This window comes from Apostichopus japonicus, chromosome 9 (genome assembly GCF_037975245.1).
Source record: "Apostichopus japonicus isolate 1M-3 chromosome 9, ASM3797524v1, whole genome shotgun sequence".
In the NCBI taxonomy this organism is placed as follows: Eukaryota; Metazoa; Echinodermata; class Holothuroidea; order Aspidochirotida; family Stichopodidae; genus Apostichopus; species Apostichopus japonicus.
The window spans coordinates 36,853,028-36,880,629 of record NC_092569.1 but is presented as its reverse complement, the minus strand read 5'-3'; the positions used below and the strand labels follow the sequence as shown (position 1 = coordinate 36,880,629).

The window sequence follows — 27,602 nt, the reverse complement described above, 5'->3', positions numbered from 1 at the left end:
TCGTAGAATACTATAACGCTATAACTTTCTTGAACTAAATATTTCTAAAACAAAAGAAACGATTATTGATTTTAGACAAAAGTGTACTCCGCCACCACCTGTCATTACTAAGGGGAATGCGGTAGAGCGTGTATGCAGTATTGAATGATAACTTAACTAGGGGATCATGGTGATGTTGACCTGGTGAAATAATTGAATTCTAGGCTATACTGTCCTCGAATATGTCCCTCGTCATTGTGCGTTCGGAAATTCTAGAGATGTTTTATAATGCTATGAGTTTGTGGAAATTGAAGATATTGCAAACTTTGCTGGGTTGGTACTGTTAGTAAGTCAGAAAGGGATCGTATTGACAAAATGACCAAGAAAGCAGAAAAAGTAATGGGGGGGGGGGGGCTCAGTCTTTAGTTGACTCGATCTACCAATGCCGCCTACAGTCGAAGTGAGACATGGTTTGGAGTGACTTTAGTCATCCGTTGTATTCTACAGTGTGTAACGGTCTTATAAATAGGGGTATTGGTAGACTTAGACTTCCTAAGCTAAATTCTAATCGTTATCGGAATTCTTTCATACTTCGTGCAATTAAACTTAACAACAGCAACTTAAGTGGTCACTACTCATGTTGTGTATGTTTTACTATTTTTTCGGGTTTTTTTTTATCCGATCTTACCTTTTTATTACAATTATCTGCATACTTGTGCTTAGATTGATTTTTGTATTTTTGACTTGTGTGAGTACCACAATTGCCTTTCATGGAGTAATAAAGTTTTACTTTACTGTACAACCATGTGTTCACTCTGTCGTGAATTGAGTAGTAGGGGTCAACGTTTCCCTGCTTACGGTAAATTTTGATAAAATAAATGTAAGATATACCAAATATTATCCTCGAAATCACACTTTCACCACCCCAACCCACTCCTACATATGGGGAATTTCTCCCCGTGAGACATCTTATTGTCTAAATAAAAAGAAATCTGAATGTTTCTATTGTGGAATGGAGACTTGAAACCCCATACGAATAGTTTCAGGAAGTTCTCCCCGGTGAGGCATCTCATCATCTAAATAAAAGGAAACCTGAACGTTTCTTTACTTTAGGGAACTGGAGACTTGAAACCCCATACGAATAATTACGGACAATCTTTTGCAACTTATTGTACGGATAAGCCTGGTCAAATGACCTAGATCAATAATATTGCCCAATTTTTACAAAGATTGATGTAAGACCAGCTTAGTTCGTCTTATGCATGAAATAAAACATAAATAAAATAAACTGTCATCAATGTAACTTGAAAGGTAAATTAATACATATAATATATTTGTTTATATCTTATGGCTTCAGCTTTGACTTAAAATATTGTAATGCAAACTATCTACTGCATTAAGTTTCATTCAAGAAAAAAACATAGTTTATACATGTTCAGCCGTAACACGCAGCATATTTTACACGATGTATCTTCAACTTGATTAGTATGCAGGTATACAGTATGTGCCCAGTATAGTGAAGAAAACACGACATTCTCGCACAAAAAGCTCAATACACCGACAACCAAATTATACAGTTTAATCATTTACAAAAACTATGAACGTTCTCACCATCGCTTCCTCCTTTCGAAAGATAAATTATTGAGGCTAAAGAGAGGAGTATAAGTAAATTGTCCATGTTTCCAATTGGTTCTTCTGAGTGCGAACTGAAACGCGATCGGTTCGGGGTCAAAAAGTGAATAAAACCTTTACCGTTGGTTTATGGATTATCCGGGACTATTAGGCTTTAATTGTCAAAGGTCATTATAGGTAAACCAGACAAACAAAATTTAGATTAGTTCAAATTACGCATCACCCGTAGATCATCCGCCCCTCCTCCCCCCCCCCCCCCCTCCTTGAGCATATTTCATTTATGATTTCGCTAGTAATTTCAAAATATAAATTCCTTACATGTAACTTACAAGGCCTGGGAAGTGCAATTTCCAGCGATTTGGGAGGTATTTTCGGCCAAAATTTGTTTGTACGCTTCGCGCCAACACGGGGTGGCGCTACACTTAAATAGTTTGCCTATAAGCTTCGCCCCTCCCTTGGCAAATTCCCATTATTTGCAGCTGGTCCCATTATTGCACCTGGTTATAGTAACATTCGTCCTCTTTACTTTTAGAAAGATATTGTCTGATTCTATGGATATCTTAGCTGACGCAGGTTTAATACAAAGAGTGCGTTTATCCTGGTGAAAGTAACATACGACTTGAGCAATAATCTGAACTAAATGAACTAAAATGTTACTAATGAAAGCTACAGCTCGACGTTGTTTGCTGCTAAAGAAATCGAACATGTCCTTACATGTCAAAGCAATAACAACTGTTTCTCAGTGTTAACAATTCACCGTTATTTTACATTAGGGAAACAGTCCCCTTACAGCGAAGTTGCATTTCCAACCCGACCTCAAGCGGGCATAGGCGTACGGGACCATTTCAGTTTGGGGGGGCAGAACTTTTTGTGCCCGAAAGTTCCCGTGACACTATCTAAGCGGAGCGCCACCATCGGTTGGCGCGTAGCGTACAAGAACATTTTTGGGCACACAATGCCTCTCAGATTGCCGGAAACGGCACTTCTGAGGCCTTGCAAGTTGCATCTAAACATTCAGTATTTTATAATCTCACGTTTTAGAAATTTACACTTCCCCAAAAATTTGGTAAATTAGAAGAAGAAAAAATGGTAACATCACTTTGGAGGGGAAAAATGGGACAGTATATTTTTTAAGCTCCTATTTAGTTACCTAATTTATTATTTTAACACAGTATTCAGCTACCTCCAGAAAAAAAAAAACATACATTGTTCAACGACACGTAGGCGGGATAATGTCGCTGTGTCGGGTGAGACTGCAATTTGTCTCACAAAAAAAGTTTAGAATATAACAAAGAATATGACAAACCTGTACTTCTAGGCTTGTAGGCACTCCCCCCCCCCCCACCATCATGAAAAAGAAAATATACACTCATATTGGGGATGTCCAGGTCAAGGGCGGCGGAAGCACTTTTAATCTGGGGGGGGGGGCACCGACATCAAAGGGCACTTTGCAGAAATTCGATTGGACTAATGCAGCCTTATATTTAGTACCCTTTATAACTCTTATTGTATTATCTTATTTGTGTAATACACATCACTTCATCAACCCCCCCCCCTCCCTAAAGGAAACTATGCATACTAGCACTGCAATATCCAATGCGCAAATTGGGAAACAAGGAACAAGTTTTCTTTTGAGACAAAATGAGGTGAAATCATGTTAGTTGCTAATGTAGGAATATTCCGAATTAGAGTTTTTTTCTTGTTAATATCTTCACAATTTTTTTCCATTCGAAATAGCTTTGAGTTTGACCCACAGAAATTCATTAAAAGTCACGGGCTTAGCCAGGATTTGCAAAGTTGTATGCACGACTATCTGAGCGGAGCGCCACCATCGGTTGGCGCGGAGCGTACTAGAAAATTTTTGGGCACACAATGCCCTTCAGATGGCCGGAAACGGCCCTTCCCGAGTGTTCATTCTGGTTCCCTGGCCTCTTGCTAACTTGAGGCACCTCTATTTTTATGTAGAAAAAAGGCACATTTTTAACCTGAGGAAAAGTGGGGGGGGGGGGCACGTGCCCCCTGTGCCCCCCGGTTCCGCCGCCCTTGGTCCAGATATACAATTGACTAGTTAGAAAAAAAAATTGATCGTGCAAAAAGCGTGGTAGCCCAGATGAACTGCGCTTACGGTGGTGTTACACGGAAATATTCGGGCATCATGATGCTAAATAAAGAAAATCATGGAATTGTCGGGCAAAAATTTGAAAAAGATTCGGGCAAGCTACTGCATATTTATATATATATATATTTCCAGAGGACAAGAAATTCGGGCAAAAGTCCTGAAAAATTCGGGCAGCCTAAGAGGAGAAAAAAAAGAAATATATATATATATTTTTTTCTCCTCTTAGGCTGCCCGAATTTTTCAGGACTTTTGCCCGAATTTCTTGTCCTCTGGAAATTTGGGGGGGCAGTCTGCCCCCCCTGCCCCCCGCCTCGTACGCCTATGCAAGCGGGGGAGCTCGGGTTGGGCTTATCTCGAGCTTCAGCTCTGCTTACACCACTTATCTTAACCCTATCACACGGACCAACGAACATGCGGTTTGCTCGCGGCATTAGCTAGTGTGTCAGCTATATGCAAATGATCAAGAGATAAACGTTGTTCACAGGCATGCACAGCTATAGCTACAGGCGTACATACAGTACTCGCGACATATGATCGTATGAAGTGTATTCCGTGTCTTAGTTCCCTTTAGCTGCCAGTTCGGATTTTCGTGATTTTTATTCACCGGTTCCTGATTTTTCCGCGTCTGGCTTGCCTTTAATACATAACACCAGACGACCGCTAATTTTCATAACCGACGCTTGGAAATTTCCCAAACGTTACTACATCCAAACCTGAGATTTTCATGTGCCTCGAATCCATAGCTGTCGCATTAGGCCTAACGCTATGTTGTAACATTGAGAAACCGGCCTCTGAATACGGTCTATATTTTTGTTCAAATTAATGCTGCACAAGTAAATGCAAATTTTTATTATTAGAAACATCATTGGAGTTGTTTTTAGTTCTTATCATTCCTTTATATCAATCTGGAAACGTTAAACAGTAATCCTACACTAGTTATGTTGTCACTATTTACTTAGTTTGATTGGCCTAAGCTTACATTTCTAATTGAGCTTGAATGGAGTTAATAATAGTGACGAACAAGGATGTTAAACACTAAGTTCGGCATATTTTTTATTTGTTCATAAACGGAATTATATTGAACATAAGTACAAAATAACGTCGGAATGTAAGAATTAGGTATTAAAATTAACATTTTGGTAAAGATTGAAGATGGATGATTTGTTTGAGATACTTTTTGAGATGGAAAGTTTGGGTAACTATTCTTGGCGCTTTTCGGGCCATTAACACATCTAGTAGGTTAGGCCATTCGCTATTCATAAACACATGGTTACTTGGTACGGACAATCGTCATCTTTTTTATCTTTGGAAATTTTTTTTTGGAAATCCTTTTTCTTTTTCCGCGAAACTCCTGAGGTGGTTTAGTATAGGGGCCTATACATACACAAGGATACATACAAGCCTTTGTTACATGCATGAGAAGAGTTGCATTAAGTACAATGTACCAATTTTGAGGGAAGATAGGCTATTTCATTACTAGGGTTGTGCGGGATCCCGGTAGTCAAGTGAATACCGGCATCCCGATCCCGGCTTTGACTAACCCCGATCACAGTGCAATGTGTAACTACTACCGGTATTGGGAAAACAACTGGTTATTACATTCGTTTCGGTATTATTCCCGGGAATCCAGGACATAATAAAAATATCTACGTGTTACTATTTAAATTAGAGAAAAGAAAACACGTTTATTTCTGGTTCATGTGTTCTTAGTTTGAATAATATCTTATCAATTTACGCACTGGCCTAGACATATTAACGAATCAACTTTTCATGTAGTAATTTGGACCTATAGCCTACACCAAATATCGTGAACTCAGCATGTTACGAGACCTCAAAGTTATTCAGAAATTTTCGTTATTTATTCTTCCTTCAAACGATGATTGTGAAGGTTCCCATGTACAAAATCTCACCCTTATGCATTTCACCACATTTTGTGATAATAATTATAAAGATTTAATAATTTTTGATCCAAAACCGAAGGGAGCATATCAAATTAAATCCATCTTCGCACGGGACTGTATATTATTTTAGCATAGGGTACGGTACTGTTACACACTGCTGTTCGGTACTTGAGAGTTGATGCTGTAATGAAATGGATTCGTTTATTAATGCGGGGGGGGGGGGTTCCACGATGTCATTTCTAGTTATCTTTCGCTACTTTTTTTATTTTTAAGAACTTTTGTACGAAGATTGATATTGTACGTATTGAAAGTATATTTTCTGGAGTAAACAACAGCCGATTAACGATATAAACAAATCTGTACTATTCTTATATATGTAGTTTATAATCCCGTATTTATGTAGCCCCTAAGTTACATTATTGTTGTCTGAAGTTCCAAACAGGTGGGGACTTGTTGATAGTTAAAAACTTTTCATTGTGAACTTTATATTTAAAGTATTAGTAGTAAGTCGAGTCCTGTCTTTCCGACATGCTTAGTGATTCCCGTTAAATTAAATTGAATTTAGGTAAAAATTCATGCAAACTAGGTAGGCATCGGCCGATCCAAATTCTAAGCCTACATCGAAAGTTACGCCGTATACACCTCGCAAGAAAACCACGATAACCTTGAATGAAAAAACAATATTTTGCACTTGAAGATCTGTCTTCCCCCAAAATGCAATGATAAGGTCTAGACTCAGTACTTCTTGATACATTGAGTTTCCAATTACTAGTCAAAATCATTTTCTGGAGAAAAAAACGTAAGATATTTTTCACAAAAATTGATGATTAGATAAGTGCTTCCTCACAATCAACGAGCCGCCCCGAAATTCGCTCCCCTTACGTAAAACTTCTATATATATTACACGTGGAAAAACACGAGTTTTTACACACATAATTCCCATTGACATTGGTCACGGAACATAAGTAGGTCATCGACATTCGAACTTGGCAACTTGCCCAAGTTCATCGCACCATGGGAACGACCCAACAGATTGAACATTATGTTACATTTTCCCGCCATCTGGACGCCGATTGTAAATTTTGGTGTAATATGCAAATTATGAATGGTACTGCCCTTGGTTAAAACTTAAAACTATTGCGACACATACAAATTTTGGGAAACTGTTGTATAGAAGAAACTTTTGTATCAAATGTAAAGTACTGTATGGTAGGCCTACTATAATTTATAAAAGACGGTTTTCCTCAGGTGATAAGGAAAAGGGATGTTTCGGTGAACTCGATCTCTTTGTATAGTACTTGGATACTTAAAATGACCATGCTGTACATGCAGTTTCTATTTCTCTTTAAGTAAGCTCTACTTAGCATTGTTATCCGTTGTGGATCTTTATTGGAATAAATACGAAATGTATTTTTTGACGCCAGTATTTAACGGTAGGCCTAAGCATTTCTTAAATTGTTGACTGAGCTTCAAAATCCATTTTCAAAAAGTCTGTTTTCATGAAGGTTTTGTAAAATCGACATATAGCTAGGGTAGGAAAATATTAACGAAAGTTGTTCTATTATACAAATAAAATACATGTTTCTCGTACTGAGATCTGAAGGGAAAAAACGGGCGGCTATCGTTCTTCTTTTCATGCGCTTATACTAGTTTGGAATATGTGGCAACCTTTACGTGATTTCAGAAATGGCTCTTGTTCTTGGAAAAATGACTCCCAGTCATTATTCATTTTCTTATATTAATGTTCTTATTATTATTGTATATTATTATATTTTTCATTTCACTATTGGTTATGATACTTCAGGTCCTCGGGAGAAGTTAGCTTTACGCTAACCGAGTTAAATATACGGAGATTTGATCACGGGTGCCAATTTGTATCTACGGATCCCCTTATAACATTCAATGCTAACAGCATCCTCCTATTCTTATGAGGCGAATAGCACATAATATCAATAGGATGGTCGGAGGGAGGTACCTTAGATTATGAAATTGTGTTGCGGGCGCTGAGCGAGTGTATGGAGGGCCCGAATGCCCGACATTTTTTATTTATTCGCATTTTTATCCAGGGTTGCTTATTCAGCAAAAGCTGATTTCCAATAAGGCCCTGCTTTTTACATTCAACGTTATACATAAAAAGTAAAACATAGCAATACAAAAACAATTAAATGTACAGATACAAAACAATTAAAGCTGTAAAGTGGAGACAACTACAAAAAAAAAATGGAAATAAAAGAATTATCAAAAATTGGGCTTGCAAATAATAACTGGAAAGTTTTGGAAACCAACACTATGCTAGTTATTTCAACATGCGCGTTGAAACTTTCGATACCCAAGAGCTGATATAATGTAATAGCTGAACAAAGCCCAGGAAGCAATATAAAAAAAAATATTGTAAAAAACAGCAAATAAGATTCATAATGCAAAAGTTATCATTGTAATCACTCTTTGGTGAAAGGATTAGTGTGCCTACGACATGAAATTGAAACACAGTAGAAGACTTTCAGTTTATCTCAAATAGTTTTCCATCCAGTTCACATGCATCATGGACTCGCAATAACATAAAGAATATAATTTTGCCCTTCAGCTATGTATTTGCCAGGCATAAAGCTGACACATCAACCTTTTGTTTAACTGCCTTTATATAAGCAGATACAAGAAAACGGACTGAGAAAGATTGTATTTTAACAGAGTCGGTGTTGTTTCACAAGGGCGTAGGAACCGGGGGGCTGGGGGCGCCAGCCCCCCCCCCCCGCACCCCCTGTGAAAGATATGGAGGGGCGGAAGTATCATTCCGCCCCCCTCCCCCGCTTCGCTTTTCTGTCATCCTAAATCTGTGTTATTATTTATATATTACATAGAAACATAGTTACAAGATAGTTGAGGTCTTGACATGTACAGAGATGAGTTTTAAATGCAAGTCTTCCACTCAACACAGTACATGTTAAGAAGTCAATATCATTTCAGCTATACACTCTATACTGTCTTGATTGCTCATTGAAGTGCATATAATCCCTTATGTCCTGTGAAACTGGTTTAATTAAATTAGTTCGCATAAGCGATCTTGTGGTCATTCTTATCTTGCTCATCTTACAAAACCTGCTCAACCATGTGTGGTATAGCCAGATAAGCAGCCACTTTGCAACAATTCAAGTGGAAAATTTTGCACCTTCGGTGTAAGGGGACTGTTTCCCTAATGATAACGTCTGCTCTTCGCTGGGTGGTTGCTGATCAGATACAGGGCTTAATTGGAACAAACTTTGTGCTATATAAGACTTCTGTTTCTACGACAAATTATTATATTTTGCTGATTAAGATGGACAAACATGTGAGCAGGGATGGGGGAATGACCCACATCTCTGACCCCGCACACTGTACACTCCTGAAGCACCAATCGAACAATATTCGACCTGGCATTATGATAATCAGCTTTATCAATTATTGATGTTTATCGGAGACGCGGATCAAGACTTGGATGCGATTATCATATAGGACCATTAACAACATGCTACACGGTCAGTTACAATATACTTTTTAAGAAAAAGTCGCCCAGTAAAGAACCTGGGCACGACAACCAAACTACCGAACGACTGATCCGCTCTCAACCCCAGTCCCCTTGCATCGGGACTGTGACTGTGTGATCATCGTCGGGTGTGCATCAGCATTCCCCTCGAAAGGGAACAGATACTACACATGATCTTAGCCAGAAGGCCGTATGGCAAGCCGTTTTACTTTTTATTCGATATTTGATGATATCATCAAATATTTGGTGATATCAGCAAATAATTGTTGATATCATCAAATCATTTGATGATATCATCAAATAATTGCTGATATCAACAATTATTTGGTGATATCAGCAAATAATTGTTGATATCAGCAATTCATTTGCTGATATCACCAATTCATTTGCTGATATCACCAATTCATTTGGTGATATCACCAAATAATTGCTGATATCAATAAATAATAGCTGATATCAACAAATATTTGCTGATATCAGCAAATGAATTGGTGATATCAGAAATTGAATAGATGATATCAGCAAATCATTTGCTGATATCAACAATTCCGACATATCACTAATTAATTAGTGATATGAGGAACCGAATTGCTGATATCATGAAATGATTTGGTGATATCATTAAAAGATTTGCTGATATCAGCAATTGAATTGGCGATATGTTGGAATTGCTGATATCAACAATTCATTTGCTGATATCACCAATTCATTTGCTGATATCAGTAATTCAAGCGTATCGAACCAACGTCTACACAAAGGAATTAGAAACGAGCGCCATCAACAGGCATTCTTTTTGGGTCTTAAGGGCGCTGTTTGACTGGTAGCGGGCACAGAAAGGCGCCTGGTGCGCGGTTAATTTCAGCCTTGGTTATAGCGATCAACGGGAGGGGAAAGGGGACTAAGTTACACAGTACCACTACTGCCACTGGGAGAGGTACCTTGGCTACTCATGCACTTGTGACAGGGAGGACAAACATTGGGCAAGCACCGAGTAGGCCAGGCCTATAAACCTATGAAAAATAATATCGGGGTGGCTAAGTAGCTCAATATGAAATACCAAAATGTAAAAAGTATACCCTGGTCGGCGGGCGACAGAAACAGGCTGGGAACTGTGTCCATTAGACTGGCTCCCCGATGGTGGCTGCAACCAGTGGCGGGAGATTTGTTTCAAATATTGGGGTGGGGGACTTTAACTTGACGCGTAACAATTCCCCCACCCCAAATTAAAATTGTTCGCGCACTTCGTTATTTTGTATATATATATATATATATATATATATATATATATATATATATATATATATACATATATATATATATATATATATATATACATATATATATATATATATATATATATATATATATATATATATATATATATATATATATATATATATATATATATATATATATATGTATATATAAATACAGGCGTGTATCCAGGATTTTCTAACCCGGGGGCGCGATCGAATTACTATCTAAGCGGAGCGCCACAGAAAATTTCTGGTTTTGATAGCCCCCCAGATCACAGGAAATGGCACTTCTCGGGCTTGAAAATGATCAACAAATTGTATACTTTGGCCTGAGAATCAAGTTTTCCCAATAGTTTTTTTTTTCTATCCATAACCTTTTTCAAGATTGTCACCAGTCACACATCATGTTCGACCTCATCGCTTCTCCTGTGGATCATTGCTTTGGAAGGTAATACTACGTAACGGCCCGTGACAATACCCGTCAGCCCCACTTTTCAAGGTTTGAAGCCCATTATTTGTTCAGAATTTGAATTATAAATTCACTTCAAAACATATCCATAAATGTTGCACTAAATTTCATCTATGGTCAACCAATATAGAAAAAAAACCTTCAACCCCTAACAGACCGGTCAGTAGAGGGAAGTATGATGAAGAATGTTGGTCAGGGAATTTTCGAAAATTCAGACACAGTTAATTTAGTGTGTACAAATATTATAAATATAAAACTTCGATATCGTTAAAAAAGAACAAAAAATATCTTCGCCCCACCCCCCCCCCCTACTTGGCTACGTGCCTGCGGTTAGAAATCTTGTAGGAAACAGACCAAATGGAAACCCAGTGACCCAGTGAACCCATATCGATGTGGATCATATATATGATTGTACGTACTTACACTCATACACAAGAGATGTACAGACATTATGATAATAATCATGAGTGACAACATGCTATACGGTCACAGGTCACAGAAACGACGACGAAGAGTCATTTACCTCATAGCGCATGTGTTGGATGAAGTTTTAGCCACCGCCAAATAGGATTTGGATAAATAATCTCATGCATTATTTTCTATTTATAGCCACACAAAAACACTATGCCACCAAATATTGGGGAGGGGGATATTAGATACTATATCCCCCACCTAAAATATGTCCACCCCCCCCCCCATGATCGCCGCTCATGGCTGCAACGTTCCGTCTGGCTGTGCCTGTGCGTCTGCGATGGAAAGGAGCTGATCGTGCACAGCTGCTATTAAATTGAACCTGTGCTCATCGATGCTCGCGTTAATCCGTTCTAAATTTCTCTTTGCTTTGGAGAAGACGTTCTTTCGCTTCAGAAGCATTCTCATTGCCAGTTAAGAGCCTCTCTACTTCGCCCAAAATCCGAGAACTTCTGTCAATAACGATCTGTGCTTCATTAAGTTTACCGCAATCGTCAAGGTGAAAAAAACGCTACCCGTACCCTGTTGTCTCGTCACTGTCATTTGCATGTACTGCACAGTACACTGACATCGTGTGCGCATGCTTGTAAGACGGGCTGTCACGGTTGAATTACTGATATCATCGTCACGGTTGAATTACTGATATCAGCAAATGAATTGGTGATATCATCAAATGAATTGGTGATATCAACAAATGAATTGGTGATATCAACAAAAGCATGCATTAGTGATATGTACGGTTCATTTGCTGATATCATTAAATCAATTACTGATATCACCAATTGATTTGTTGATATCAGCAAATGAATAAGTGATATGTTGGAATTGTTGATATCATCAAATGATTTGCTGATATCACCAATTATTTGATGATATCAGCAAATAATTGTTGATATCATCAAATGATTTGCTGATATCATCAAATGATTTGCTGATATCACCAATTCATTTGCTGATATCACCAAATAATTGCTGATATCTGCAAACATTTGTTGATATCAGCAATTATTTGTTGATATCAGCAATTATTTGATGATATCAACAAATGAATTGGTGATATCAGCAAATGAATTGGTGATATCAGCAAATGAATTGCTGATATCAACAATTATTTGCTGATATCACCAAATAATTGTTGATATCAGCAATTATTTGATGATATCATCAAATGATTTGATGATATCAACAATTATTTGCTGATATCACCAAATATTTGATGATATCATCAAATATCGAATAAAAAGTAAAACGGCTTGCCATAAGGCCGAGAAGTAACAATCACTTAACCAATAAGCCCAAGAACAAAAGCTTAGCGGAGTGATATGTCTATATATACAGCCTACACTATTGAGAACGTCACATGTCTACGTAGGCTGTTACTGATAGCCGTAATGAAGGCTGACAGCAAGATAAGGATCAAAGGTCATCAAGTGGATGATATGATTCAATTGATTGACAGATTAAACAAAAAACAATTGGAAAAGAATTGAATGATTAAGCAAATATAATGAACAACAAATTAGCCTACTTAGGCTTTGACAATAGGAATGTTACAAGGGGTAAGGGGTTGGGGTAGGGGTGGGGGTTGAGCTAGGAGTTGGGGCTGGGGTCGGGACTGGTCGTTCAAATGTACCTGTACATCATCCTTGATTTACCAAGTGTGGTTCGCGTAGGACGAGACCACTTGGCATCCAGTCAGGATCAACAGATTACATGGTTCCAGATAGCTTAAGCCGGAACCTAAAACAACCTATAGGCAGGTAAGAGAGGAGTGAACTAAATTAACACTAGCAAGAATAAACCAAACTTTATTCAATCGAATTAATTCCTGTGTCCTCCTCTTCACATTAATGCCCCAGTCATTTAATACTGCCATGTGGTGTCACGGTTCAGAGCACACTACACCATGAGCTAATCTAACTCAGGACCGATATAAGATTGAGAGCCTTCAAGTTAAAGACTATAGCCAACAGTGAATTCATTGCAATTATATCTAAATGTACGAGAGAAGTGCTAGATTTTACGGTACAAGAAATAACACACTGGTTTTATTGTGTGTAAAAGTAAGTTGGCCTGACGTTTAGATCCTATCAGGATCTTCTTCAGAGGCTAAATGACAAGTAACAGAAGGGACAAAGACACGCACAGAATACAGACAGGTTAATGAGCACGGTGAACACAATGAGATAGATGAAAGGGGATTATAAGTATAGGATTAAAATAACAGGGTAGGGAATAAAACTGGTTTATTGTCTAACTTTTACAGATCAATGAGCATTCAGGAGGTGTTCTATCTTGCCTAGCCATGTGTAGCCATGCACAGATCACCTTGACGTTATACGGGTATATCTGTTATGTATATCCATTATCAACTAAATTTATAATACTGCATGTGTGCAATTGAATAACTGTGTCCCATTGACAGAACCATTGAACTATTTGCCGTCATGTGTGAAATCTTAATGAACAGTTTACAGAGAGTTTTAGAATCGTATTAAACCAAGCATGCATGGGTGTAAGTTTAACCTTACTAACACATGACATTTAAGCATCATAACAAGTTTGAAAGGTTATCTTTCGAGGATTAATTTTTTGTGAAGTTACTGTTCATCGATGGACCAGGTGAGTTGACTCGTTATCGATATATATTTATTAGGCCTAGTCAGTTTATTTTGAGTATGTCAAATTCATGCGAACCAATCTAAAATTACATAAATATTTATGTGAACAGTAAGTTTACTTTAATTGCGTTCATGGCGTTTACTTATCCGGCCTATATGTAACGTGCTAACGGTTTTTATTATCAGATTTGAGATATGTAAACCTGTGGAAACTTGCTTTTCAATATAAAGCACTACAGTTAGCGCTCACTCAATTCCATATTATAGGAACCTAGCCTACTTAACATATATGTACTTTACTGGACTACAGACGGCGGTATAGGATAGGGACAAGTTGGGGGTTGCTAGGGCACAGTGTAGTAGGGGTATAGGAGAGGCAGAGTGAGGAAATCGTAAGACCCAATAGACAAAAACAAAAGACAAGATATTTTTCATGTGGTACCGGTATCAATCGAAACCCAATCATATGAAGACGATAAGACAAGATATTTTTCATGTGGTACCGGTATCAATCGAAACCCAATCATATGAAGACGATAAGACAAGATATTTTTCATGTGGTACCGGTATCAATCGAAACCCAATCAAACACATATGAGGACGATAAGACAAGATATTTTTCATGTGGTACCGGTATCAATCGAAACCCAATCAAAACATATGAAGACGATAAGACAAGATATGTTTCATGTGGTACCGGTATCAATCGAAACCCAATCAAAAACATATGAAGACGATAAGACAAGATATTTTTCATGTGGTACCGGTATCAATCGAAACCCAATCAAAACATATGAAGACGATAAGACAAGATATTTTTCATGTGGTACCGGTATCAATCGAAACCCAATCAAAACATATGAAGACGATAAGACAAGATATTTTTCATGTGGTACCGGTATCAATCGAAACCCAATCAAAACATATGAAGACGATAAGACAAGATATTTTTCATGTGGTACCGGTATCAATCGAAACCCAATCAAAAACATATGAAGACGATAAGACAAGATATTTTTCATGTGGTACCGGTATCAATCGAAACCCAATCAAAACATATGAAGACGATAAGACAAGATATTTTTCATGTGGTACCGGTATCAATCGAAACCCAATCAAAACATATGAAGACGATAAGACAAGATATTTTTCATGTGGTACCGGTATCAATCGAAACCCAATCAAAACATATGAAGACGATAAGACAAGATATTTTTCATGTGGTACCGGTATCAATCGAAACCCAATCAAAACATATGAAGACGATAAGACAAGATATTTTTCATGTGGTACCGGTATCAATCGAAACCCAATCAAAACATATGAAGACGATAAGACAAGATATTTTTCATGTGGTACCGGTATCAATCGAAACCCAATCAAAACATATGAAGACGATAAGACAAGATATTTTTCATGTGGTACCGGTATCAATCGAAACCCAATCAAAACATATGAAGACGATAAGACAAGATATTTTTCATGTGGTACCGGTATCAATCGAAACCCAATCAAAACATATGAAGACGATAAGACAAGATATTTTTCATGTGGTACCGGTATCAATCGAAACCCAATCAAAACATATGAGGACGATAAGACAAGATATTTTTCATGTGGTACCGGTATCAATCGAAACCCAATCAAAACATATGAAGACGATAAGACAAGATATTTTTCATGTGGTACCGGTATCAATCGAAACCCAATCAAAAACATATGAAGACGATAAGACAAGATATTTTTCATGTGGTACCGGTATCAATCGAAACCCAATCAAAAACATATGAGGACGATAAGACAAGATATTTTTCATGTGGTACCGGTATCAATCGAAGCCCAATCAAAACATATGAAGACGATAAGACAAGATATTTTTCATGTGGTACCGGTATCAATCGAAACCCAATCAAACACATATGAGGACGATAAGACAAGATATTTTTCATGTGGTACCGGTATCAATCGAAACCCAATCAAAACATATGAAGACGATAAGACAAGATATTTTTCATGTGGTACCGGTATCAATCGAAACCCAATCAAAACATATGAAGACGATAAGACAAGATATTTTTCATGTGGTACCGGTATCAATCGAAACCCAATCAAAACATATGAAGACGATAAGACAAGATATTTTTCATGTGGTACCGGTATCAATCGAAACCCAATCAAAAACATATGAAGACGATAAGACAAGATATTTTTCATGTGGTACCGGTATCAATCGAAACCCAGTCAAAAACATATGAAGACGATAAGACAAGATATTTTTCATGTGGTACCGGTATCAATCGAAACCCAGTCAAAAACATATGAAGACGATAAGACAAGATATTTTTCATGTGGTACCGGTATCAATCGAAACCCAATCAAAAACATATGAGGACGATAAGACAAGATATTTTTCATGTGGTACCGGTATCAATCGAAACCCAATCATATGAAGACGATAAGACAAGATATTTTTCATGTGGTACCGGTATCAATCGAAACCCAATCAAAACATATGAGGACGATAAGACAAGATATTTTTCATGTGGTACCGGTATCAATCGAAACCCAATCAAACACATATGAGGACGATAAGACAAGATATTTTTCATGTGCTACCGGTATCAATCGAAACCCAATCAAAACATATGAGGACGATAAGACAAGATATTTTTCATGTGGTACCGGTATCAATCGAAACCCAATCAAACACATATGAGGACGATAAGACAAGATATTTTTCATGTGGTACCGGTATCAATCGAAACCCAATCATATGAAGACGATAAGACAAGATATTTTTCATGTGGTACCGGTATCAATCGAAACCCAATCAAAACATATGAAGACGATAAGACAAGATATTTTTCATGTGGTACCGGTATCAATCGAAACCCAGTCAAACACATATGAGGACGATAAGACAAGATATTTTTCATGTGGTACCGGTATCAATCGAAACCCAATCAAACACATATGAGGACGATAAGACAAGATATTTTTCATGTGGTACCGGTATCAATCGAAGCCCAATCAAAACATATGAAGACGATAAGACAAGATATTTTTCATGTGGTACCGGTATCAATCGAAACCCAATCAAACACATATGAGGACGATAAGACAAGATATTTTTCATGTGGTACCGGTATCAATCGAAGCCCAATCAAAACATATGAAGACGATAAGACAAGATATTTTTCATGTGGTACCGGTATCAATCGAAACCCAATCAAACACATATGAGGACGATAAGACAAGATATTTTTCATGTGCTACCGGTATCAATCGAAACCCAATCAAACACATATGAGGACGATAAGACAAGATATTTTTCATGTGGTACCGGTATCAATCGAAGCCCAATCAAAACATATGAAGACGATAAGACAAGATATTTTTCATGTGGTACCGGTATCAATCGAAACCCAATCAAACACATATGAGGACGATAAGACAAGATATTTTTCATGTGGTACCGGTATCAATCGAAACCCAGTCAAAACATATGAAGACGATAAGACAAGATATTTTTCATGTGGTACCGGTATCAATCGAAACCCAATCAAAACATATGAAGACGATAAGACAAGATATTTTTCATGTGGTACCGGTATCAATCGAAACCCAGTCAAACACATATGAGGACGATAAGACAAGATATTTTTCATGTGGTACCGGTATCAATCGAAACCCAATCAAACACATATGAGGACGATAAGACAAGATATTTTTCATGTGGTACCGGTATCAATCGAAGCCCAATCAAAACATATGAAGACGATAAGACAAGATATTTTTCATGTGGTACCGGTATCAATCGAAACCCAATCAAACACATATGAGGACGATAAGACAAGATATTTTTCATGTGGTACCGGTATCAATCGAAGCCCAATCAAAACATATGAAGACGATAAGACAAGATATTTTTCATGTGGTACCGGTATCAATCGAAACCCAATCAAACACATATGAGGACGATAAGACAAGATATTTTTCATGTGCTACCGGTATCAATCGAAACCCAATCAAACACATATGAGGACGATAAGACAAGATATTTTTCATGTGGTACCGGTATCAATCGAAGCCCAATCAAAACATATGAAGACGATAAGACAAGATATTTTTCATGTGGTACCGGTATCAATCGAAACCCAATCAAACACATATGAGGACGATAAGACAAGATATTTTTCATGTGGTACCGGTATCAATCGAAACCCAGTCAAAACATATGAAGACGATAAGACAAGATATTTTTCATGTGGTACCGGTATCAATCGAAACCCAATCATATGAAGACGATAAGACAAGATTTTTTCCTGTGGTACCGGTATCAATCGAAACCCAATCAAAACATATGAAGACGATAAGACAAGATATTTTTCATGTGGTACCGGTATCAATCGAAACCCAATCATATGAAGACGATAAGACAAGATATTTTTCATGTGGTACCGGTATCAATCGAAACCCAATCAAAACATATGAAGACGATAAGACAAGTTTTGTTCAAGAGGAAGGTGGATGTTTGCTTATAAGTCTGCAAAATGTTACTTTACCGCAAACATTCTGTGTAAATGCTTTTTTCCTTTCCTTTATTTCTATATTGCAGAAGACATCTCCGTTAATTCGTCATCAATTTCTCCGCATTTCTGTTGTGACCCTGTTTACTATTTTGTTTGTTATCATAGTGGGGAATTTTACCCTCAACGTTTCCATACACACAGACACAAGTGCAAGTAACCCTCACTTTAAACATGCAGTATTTGAAACAATTCGAAGTGGATACTCAGGGGTATCATCGGGGGTTAAAGGTCAACGTAAGACAAATAAAACTAACGCATCATTCACGATGGACACAAGTTTCGACAGTGAAACTAGCCAATCGGGGTCTAGTTCTCCCATGACGTCATCTACAGATATGTTTGGTACTTTATCGCGTTTGAGCGTTACAAGCGAGGCAGCAAGACGAAAACACTACATGGGTATGTATTAGAGGTAACAATGCATCAAAGTGTGACAGGGCGTTGGATGGACTACATAGTGATACCCATTGATATCTTCACTTAGACGATGACGTGTTGTCAAAGTGTAATACCTCAAACGTGAAGGAGTGTATCACATTGAAAGAGTGCATCACTAGTATAAAGGCCTAAGGGATAATTTAACCATCTGTTACAACTTGATGATCAGTACCCTTGATTGCATTACGTTCGACGATGGAAACAATTTGTCTTCAATCTATCTATTCTGTCTGAAAACGAGGAAATGGGTTATTTAGGGCAGTCGGATTTTTAAATGAAAAAAATCTGTATCAATAAGGAAGAATTAATTAAAAAATAATGGTCATAAACGTCTGATGTTGTCTTTGAGAAGGTAACATGCTAATACAGTGCGTACTTAGTAATCTGTTTTATAATTCCAATGTCCATAAATTTATACATTTCTTGTATTTTCTATTCCTCCCTTTACTTTGTGAAATGTCTTCGTTTTAGTTTTCTGATTTTGTCCGTTTTATTATAATATTAAGGTTTGAGTTGTCCAAGAGAGCGTTCTTCCCCTGGATGGAATCTACCTAAGATAGCCCTAGCGAGTTTCCCGCGATCTGGTAATGGCTGGACTCGACATCTTATACAATATGCGACGAAGCTCTATGTCGGGAGTGCTAGGTGGGCCGATAGACAGAAGCACAGGAATACAGATAGTGAGTATAGCGTGTACTAGCACCATATCGCTACAATATGGTGATCACTTGATTTACCTCGAAGAATGATAAAGTAAGCCAATCATGCAAGTATCATGTACGCGTCATGTACGTGTAATGTTACTTACTTGCACGTATTATGAAAGTATTTAGAACATATGTTTTAAGTGTCATGTACGTAGAATTATTATACAAATATCGTACATTGAGAGTCACGCAACTACCTTACAAACATCATGTGGTAGTATCATGTAAATGTCATGCAAGTGTCATAAAATGTGTTACAAGTATCCTGCATGTATCATGTTAGTGTCTTGTATGTGTCATGCAACATTCTTGTATGTATTATGAAAGTACCATGCATGTATCATGTAAATGTCATGTAAGCGTCACACAATATGGTACAAGTATCATGCATGCATCATGTAAGTTTCATGCAAGTATTATCCAAGTATCACACAATGTTTTGCAAGTATCATGTAAGAGTCAACTAACATATTAATAATATATGCTAGTATAATGTAAGTCTCGTGCAAGCATCATGTGTCATACAAGTGTAAAGATATTGTCATTCAGGCACATGTGGTGTAATTGTCATGTGGATTTCCTTTACTCAAATATAATATCCTCTCATTGTTTTTTCTTGTCAATACACGTTTGACTTTGCAGTAGTTATCCTTTGACGTAAACCAACGTTGCGCAATAATTCGAACCCATTATTGTAACGGCTCATGACGTCACTTCAATCTCCGCTTAGAAACCTTAGAAAGCTAAACGCAGCTATGGCATAGCTGTCAAAGATACTGATTTCTCGTGGTTACACGTTTTTACTTTTATTTGATTTGTTTTGTATTGAAGTATTTCGTTCCTGCAAACTCTCTTACTATATATGTACCAAATCACCTTGTTCAATACGCGTTTTAACTACGGTATTTCGGATCTGCATCTAGCTTCACATCTGTATAGGCCTGAGTAAAAATTCCTCCTCTACAGGTATAATATTACGTAATCACCGTAGAGCACTAATATCCACATATGACATTCATTTAAGATTTGCTTTCTGTTTCGTTGCAGCTTTTCAAGCTTCAGGTGACGATGTTCGAAATAAAAGAGTTGTTATTATAAAGACCCACGATAGACCGAAGCCTGGCCTTTACACACAGGCAGTGTTATTAATTAGAAATCCATATAGATCAATAGTATCGGATGTCTATAAACGGATATTTCTTCGAAGAAACTTCTCACAACAGAAGATGCTGCAATTCTTCAAAACTAATGGTAGGAATATTATGCTTCGTTTACCATTTAACACAATTCTAAGAGGGTCCTTTGATTAAAGGGACATGTGACCAACACAGTATAGGGTCCTTGATGGGGACTTGAGTGTCCCTCCTGATCCCTTTTTGTACTAAACTATACTAAACAGTACAATAAGCGTATAAGTATGAGTGGCGAGGGCAGCATTTCTGTGGAACGGGAAGCGGAAAAGAGGCCCGCCATGATAAATAAAGAAAAGTGAGACTTTCCAGTCAAAATATAAACAATTTTTATTCAATAAAGTAAATAAACTCCTGTACTTGCAGGCAACCCTTATTCAAAACGAAGAGAGACAGAACTATGAGCAAGGAAACCCAGACAATTAACTTACAAAGATTAAACAACTTACACGTAAACTCCGAATTAAAAATCCAACCCTCACGCCTTAGCAACCAGCACAACTTTCATGGAAAATCATAAAATTAACATTATTCCAACCCCAAAGACAAAAGAACATATTGCTGCAAGTAAAATAAATTCCAAAGCAAGCAGTACAGTGACATGAGAGGGTGGAATGGAATGGAATGGAATGGAATGGAATGGTATGGAATGGAATGGTATGGAATGGAATGGTATGGAATGGAATGGTATGGAATGGAATGGTTGAATTGTTCATAGATGAGGTGAGGATGAACGGTTAGTTTAGGCCCTAGATTATGTAATGTATGGTTAAGTGAATGGTTGTATAATGAGGTGAAATGGATTACTAACAATATGTAGACTGTGCTGGAAGCCTTTTCGTGGGAGGGAAGGGACGCATAGAGTCACTCGGTTGGGATCTGCAGCTTAAAGCAGCCTGGTCGTGTCAAAATTTGAATGCTGTTAGATAAAGTATTTGTAACACTAGGTACTTGTTCCTGTGTTAATTAGAAGCACAAGATACAGTGTTGGGCATGATGGGTCGCTGTATTTGATTTATTATAATTATATCATTATATGAGAACTTCAGAATTTTCAAGTATTCGTTCTTTCATTTTTCGAGCAGTATGATATTATTGGAAGTTATGTCTTATTCTATACTTTTGTGTACCTTTATACAGATTGGATGGAACAGGTTCGTCGTTTGGGGAAATCCTGGATGACAATGACCACTTCATGGATAAATAACACAAACACATTACATGTGGTAGCCAACGAACGTCTTCTACACAACACAGAAGAAGAGCTGAGTAAAATAATATCATTTATTAACCAACCTCTTGATAAAAGATTCATAAAATGTGCAGTAAAGGCTTACTATCCTAGCACATCATCGACTAGATTTAACATAGATCCTTACACAGATGACATGAGAAAGTTAATCAATTCATACATACATGTGGTAAACCGTACGTTGCTTGAACATAAATATCAAGCATTGCCAACCTATCCTAAGATACTTAGTTACTAAGCATATAGACACCCTGTTCAAATCTTCTCCCAATGTTGAGTCACGTGATTGACGGAGATTTGTTACAAATTATAAGCTATAGAGACAGAGACACAGACCAGGTTTGTGATAAATCCACACCTGGCAGTCAAGAACTATGTTTGTGACGTCATGCCTGACGTCAGAGCAGGAGTCGGAGTTGTTAAATATTTCAAATATCGCCAATACCGGAAAAACACGTGAACGATGTATAATTGTATTAACCAAAGGGACAGAGTAACTTCTCCCCGGCTTGATAACTACATTGTGTTTATTATAACTATTGCTAACTGAAACTTTTCTTGAGGGCTATTAAAAGAATACCTAACATTTGTTTAGCTTACTTCTTCTTGATTTGTTTAATTATGAACGTACGTGTTTATGGTACTACAATGAAATATCACAGCAGTATATGCCTATTTTTGTACCAATTAAAGGCATGAACATTCAGATGTACAGTTAAAATGTACATATCAGGAGGGTCCGAAATAGACACAAATTTACTGGATTCTATATTATTCGAAACAAATGGAAGTTTGAATAAATATATTCCATGAATATTTGAAGGTTGGAGAAATCATTGGCGCTCTCACCATCTTATCGAACTAATATGAAGCTGTATCCGTGTTGTTGTCTCACCAGTGTGAACTGAATACACATATTCACCAACTGATGTACTTCTAGAAGAATAAGGCATCTCAGTTTGCGTATTCGCGTTCCAGAAACTCTAACACTTGGTTGCTAGAGGTAACGAAGTCTGAAAGTTAATAAAATTGTGTGTGTTTTGTATTATAAACAGACCTTGTGAAACAAAGTGTAGATGACGTCATCAAATGTCAACACTGTTTTTAATGATAGAGGGATGCATCGATCCTAACTGTAGAAGGGAAAGCAATGAATTACTATGGTAAAGACATGTGTTGTCTATGTATGACAAATTATGCAATGTAGGCAATTGTGTGAAAACATTTTAAATTTTACATTCTAGCAAGGAAACAGTCAATAAAAAATTAAGCAATGCCAACGTGCATCTTTTACGTCTTATGTATACACATATATTAAATCGTCACCATTGTTTTATAACAGTTTTCTTTGTTTTGAAGGAATCTATGTTTGTCAATAAAGGGTATTGATTTCAGTATTAGGCTCTTCAAAGCATGGCGATCAATGTTCATAATAAACCATCTTTCATCCTGATGAATTTATTGTAGTTTTAATAACCCCTTGCAACATATAGTATATATCATTGTACTGTGTAATGGACAAGGTTGTTGGTGAATTTAACGATCATGTTAGGCAATACTTCACTTTCACGATGACTTTGATGAGAAGAACGGCAACTTTTATTTGTATTGATCATGACAGTGAACTATGAGTTTGGATAAATTGTCGAAGATGAGATCATTCAATAATTGTATAATGGAAACTGAGTTTTCTTTGTAAGCTACGTGTATAGTGAAGGAGAGTTAGTTTTATATTCATATGCGTGATAGAGAGCGGTATGATTGTACTGCATACAACAGGACAATTCAGCAACATGTAAAATAATATACAATAATAAAGTAGCTATTTCACGACCCTACCAAATATATACCATATGCAATAGCAGACAAGATGATTATTGATAAAAAAAAATACAAGAAACATTCATAAAAGTTATTTTAACTTGTTTACTTTAAGTAAGATTTATAAAATGTTTTTTTTTTTTTTTGCATTAACATGATCCCTTTCAGTTTCTTGTACACACTGACCCGTTCATCGAAGGAAACGGCTCTTCACGCATACGCGTGCACAGGCATGCAAGGGCGGCAGATCATCGGTGGCACGCCCCCCCCCCTCTCCCCATCCGCCCACGCCCACCCTCATCTTTTCTATTCTCTTCATTAAAACAAATGTAAATGAATGATAGTTGCGCACACCGGAATAACCTGAAATATCATTTGATCAGTAGTGAGTTTCCTTAACATTTTAATATTTTGTTACTTTACGAAGTCTTACGATAGTTACCCAACTTTTCAGTGTGTTCATTTCACTGGCCTTCTCATACCTTTCTCAGTCTTTGTCATACCTCACCCAACGCTTCCCATACCTCTCCCCATCCTTAAGAAATATCAGCCGTATATATTGCCTCTTCATAAGCGGTATACATTGCTGATTCATTTTCGAGGTGAATCTATTTCGAGGGGAGGGACTTCACGCCAATCAGAGCCGAAATTTTGGGATGACGACATAGCGCTGGTCCCAGTAACCACAGGATCAATCTCTTCCATGGAATCTTCGTCTTGTTCCGAGCATGGCGTTTCGTTCCGCTTGAAGTAATCTCGTATCATATCCGGTCCTTGCCGGCAAACTTCAACAGGCGGTCGCTGTAGCGACGGATTCCCATCAATATTAGCTGAATTGGAATGAAACTCCCAATCGAGTTTCGTTAAATCTCCAAAATTGCTCGGTAAGTATTTGAGACGGTTGTTTCCAAGCCATAGGCTTCTTAAGTTGAGACACTTCGTTATCGATTCGGGTACTGTTTCCAGCAGGTTGTACAACAGGAGAAACGTTTCTAACCCCACTAAGGCACTAATATCCTCCGAAATCTCGAAGATTTTATTATCACTTGCGTCCAGGAATTCCAGATTTAGCATCGAGTAGACGCATGCAGGGATCACCTTTAAGTAGTTATTAGCGAGATGAAGATGCTTCAGTTTTTGTAAATCAGAAAAAGACGAAGGCAAAGTCGTCAGCAGGTTGTTGCTAAGAGCAAGCCTCTCCAGATTTCTCAAGTTTCCGATTTCTTGAGGAAGTTTCTTTAGTTCATTTGTATCTAAACAAAGGATACGTAATTGACGCATTTCACCGATATTTTTGGGGACTTTCAGCAATCTAAAGTTGAGACCAGATTCCCGTTCTGGACTGAGTACTAAATATTCAAGATGGCGGAGTTCAAATAATTCCGGAGGCAAGTCAGTTAGTTCTCTTCCAGATATTTTGAGACATTTCAGTTGAAAGGTTGGGTCTTTGTGGATGCGTAAATGAAGTAAGGTTCTAGGTTTGAAGCCATTCAAAGATTCAGTAAGACTTTGAGTAAGTCTAAAGGCAGCAGCCATCGACGTCTTTTCTTGTTCCATCTTGTGTAAAGTCTTAGTTTTCCCCACAATTAGTTTTCCACCGAACATAAATTACTCTTATTACGAGAGAGAATGTCGATAATTCATGTACGGTACTGGAAATGAAAGAAACTTTGTAATGAGTTTTTCAAGTAATTTTTATATACTTCTCTCCATTTCGCGAATGAAGGAATATATTCCAGTAGCCTCCAATATAAAGTGTTTACTATCTAACAACACAGTATACTAGGTTTAAGTCTACATTTAAACGAAAATTGTGACAAATAACTGGGTATTATATACACAACAAAATGATCGTCTCTAATACAACAAGTTGAGTTTTAGTTGCAAGTATTTTCCTTGGTAACAAAGTAGAAAAAAAAGCACGGCGATCGCTACGATTCCTTTCGCCAACGATCCTCTCTCGTAAATGAAACAATAAAGCAATACATGTAATAATATAGCTGGTTTCAATTTCATACCTCGTTGCTACGGTTTCACTACACGACACAGCCAATTATCTGCTTTCAGCTGTTGTCATTGCAACATGTTTATTGTTTCTTCTGTGACAAGAAGTACCTTCTTGTATCGATTAATTTCCGTTACAGTTTCATGTCATATCTATAACAATAAAGTATTGCATTCATGCAGGTAGAGTGCGTATGTACCGAACAGCGATATATTCATTTCAAAAGATTTACGTTCGCGTTTAAGTGATGTATTATATGAGAAATGGGTGTTCGGTTTATTTGGTAACCATGGAAACCGTGAAAGCTATTCGGAGGAGATCGTCTGATCAAACGATATTACATCCCATATTTGAATAATATTGATCTAATGGTTAAAAGTCGTTTTGTGTGTGTAGGTTTTGATTTGTGTGGGTGTGCAGTGCAGTTATTACAAATCCGTCATCAGGTACGGTGAACACGAGGTCAATTTGAATGTAGAATAACATGCCTCTTCACCCTAATACTCACCTACAACCTAGCATCTACATTATACACAAATTGTGGCTTATGGTCCAATGATTCCTGTAATAATTCCAGATGATTTGATTTGCTGTAGTAAAAATCCATTTCCTCATATTAAAGGGTGTAAAGACTCGCGCAAAAAGAAACTTCTAATGCCGGTAATCTGACCTAGTTTCGAATGAGGTGTAACAGAAGTGTTAAACACCACCATCGATCCCAAAAAATACGCACACAGCTTGCTACCTTCGGTAATTAGACACTAGTGTACAGTCAGTACATACAGCTGCGGTCAATACCCACAGCACAGTGTACAAACGATACAGCGATGGACATCTCAGGTCCAGCTAAAGATAACAAGGTATCACGTTTCAATACTGTCTGCAGTTTGTAGCGACAAGCAGAAAACTTCACTTGCAAGCAACAGAAGTTAACTTTTCAGAGCGCGGCACACGGTTTGGGGCGAGTCGTCATTGCCTTCATTGTGCACCCAGCCTTTACTAGTCCTATTAGGAGGTATATCATACAAATGACAGCTCACAGGTAAATTGGTCCTGTTCCCCCAGGCACTCCTCCCACACCCCCTTCCTCCCTGAACCAAAATATGCAACTTATTTTATCTCTCACAGGTTAGTATTACCGACTTACAATAGTGTTGTGCTGGGGATGATATGTGGGCCGATAGAGAAGCTGTTCGTCTATACTTATGCACCCTATGACTGAGGAGGTCCCCTGAAGGTAAAATCTGTCTTGTAATGGGAGAATCTTGGCAGCAAATAGAGGAAGATTTACAGAGGAAGATTAGAGTTTACTTCACTGCTTGGAAAATGAAAAGTAATTTTGCAGTCTGCTTCATGGAAATCATGCATCATATGGGAAAGGTATTACCACATGAATGGAGGAGGAGGGGGAAGTTTTACATGATGGGTTCCTCTCCTCTTAGAGGACATGGCAAATGTTTGTACAAGAGATGAATTATTTCAAGCTTGTAAACATGCTGATTGCTATACAGATTATAGATTTATACCAAGACTAACCTGCTAGCAATGTATTATAAGAAACAGTGGTTAATCTACAGAGCAACAGAACTAATCAGGAATGGAGCTTTAACAAATTTTAAAAACAAGCAA

At 37.5% G+C, this 27,602-nt stretch overlaps 2 protein-coding genes across 2 annotated transcripts; one reads left to right on the top strand and one right to left on the bottom strand.

Annotated features, from left to right (window-relative positions):
* Positions 1 to 13,712: 13,712 nt before the first annotated feature.
* LOC139974523 (WSCD family member CG9164-like) lies at positions 13,713 to 24,060 on the top strand. Its single transcript, XM_071981736.1, has 5 exons — positions 13,713 to 13,969; positions 18,587 to 18,959; positions 19,505 to 19,678; positions 20,753 to 20,956; positions 22,036 to 24,060. The coding sequence occupies exons 1-5, from the start codon at positions 13,961 to 13,963 to the stop codon at positions 22,383 to 22,385; spliced, it is 1,110 nt and encodes a 369-aa protein (XP_071837837.1). The 5' UTR covers positions 13,713 to 13,960; the 3' UTR covers positions 22,386 to 24,060.
* LOC139974524 (uncharacterized) lies at positions 23,455 to 27,498 on the bottom strand. The gene has a single exon (XM_071981737.1). The coding sequence runs from the start codon at positions 25,571 to 25,573 to the stop codon at positions 24,560 to 24,562; it is 1,014 nt and encodes a 337-aa protein (XP_071837838.1). The 5' UTR covers positions 25,574 to 27,498; the 3' UTR covers positions 23,455 to 24,559.
* Between the last annotated feature and the right edge of the window lie 104 nt (positions 27,499 to 27,602).

Excerpts from the sequence above, each read along its gene's own strand:
- LOC139974524 (XM_071981737.1), bottom strand. The coding sequence starts at position 25,573 with ATGTTCGGTGGAAAACTAATTGTGGGGAAAACTAAGACTTTACACAAG.
- LOC139974523 (XM_071981736.1), top strand. Across the intron at positions 18,960-19,504 it reads AAGACGAAAACACTACATGG|GTTTGAGTTGTCCAAGAGAG; the intron begins GTATGTATTAGA and ends TATAATATTAAG. Across the intron at positions 19,679-20,752 it reads GAAGCACAGGAATACAGATA|CTTTTCAAGCTTCAGGTGAC; the intron begins GTGAGTATAGCG and ends GTTTCGTTGCAG.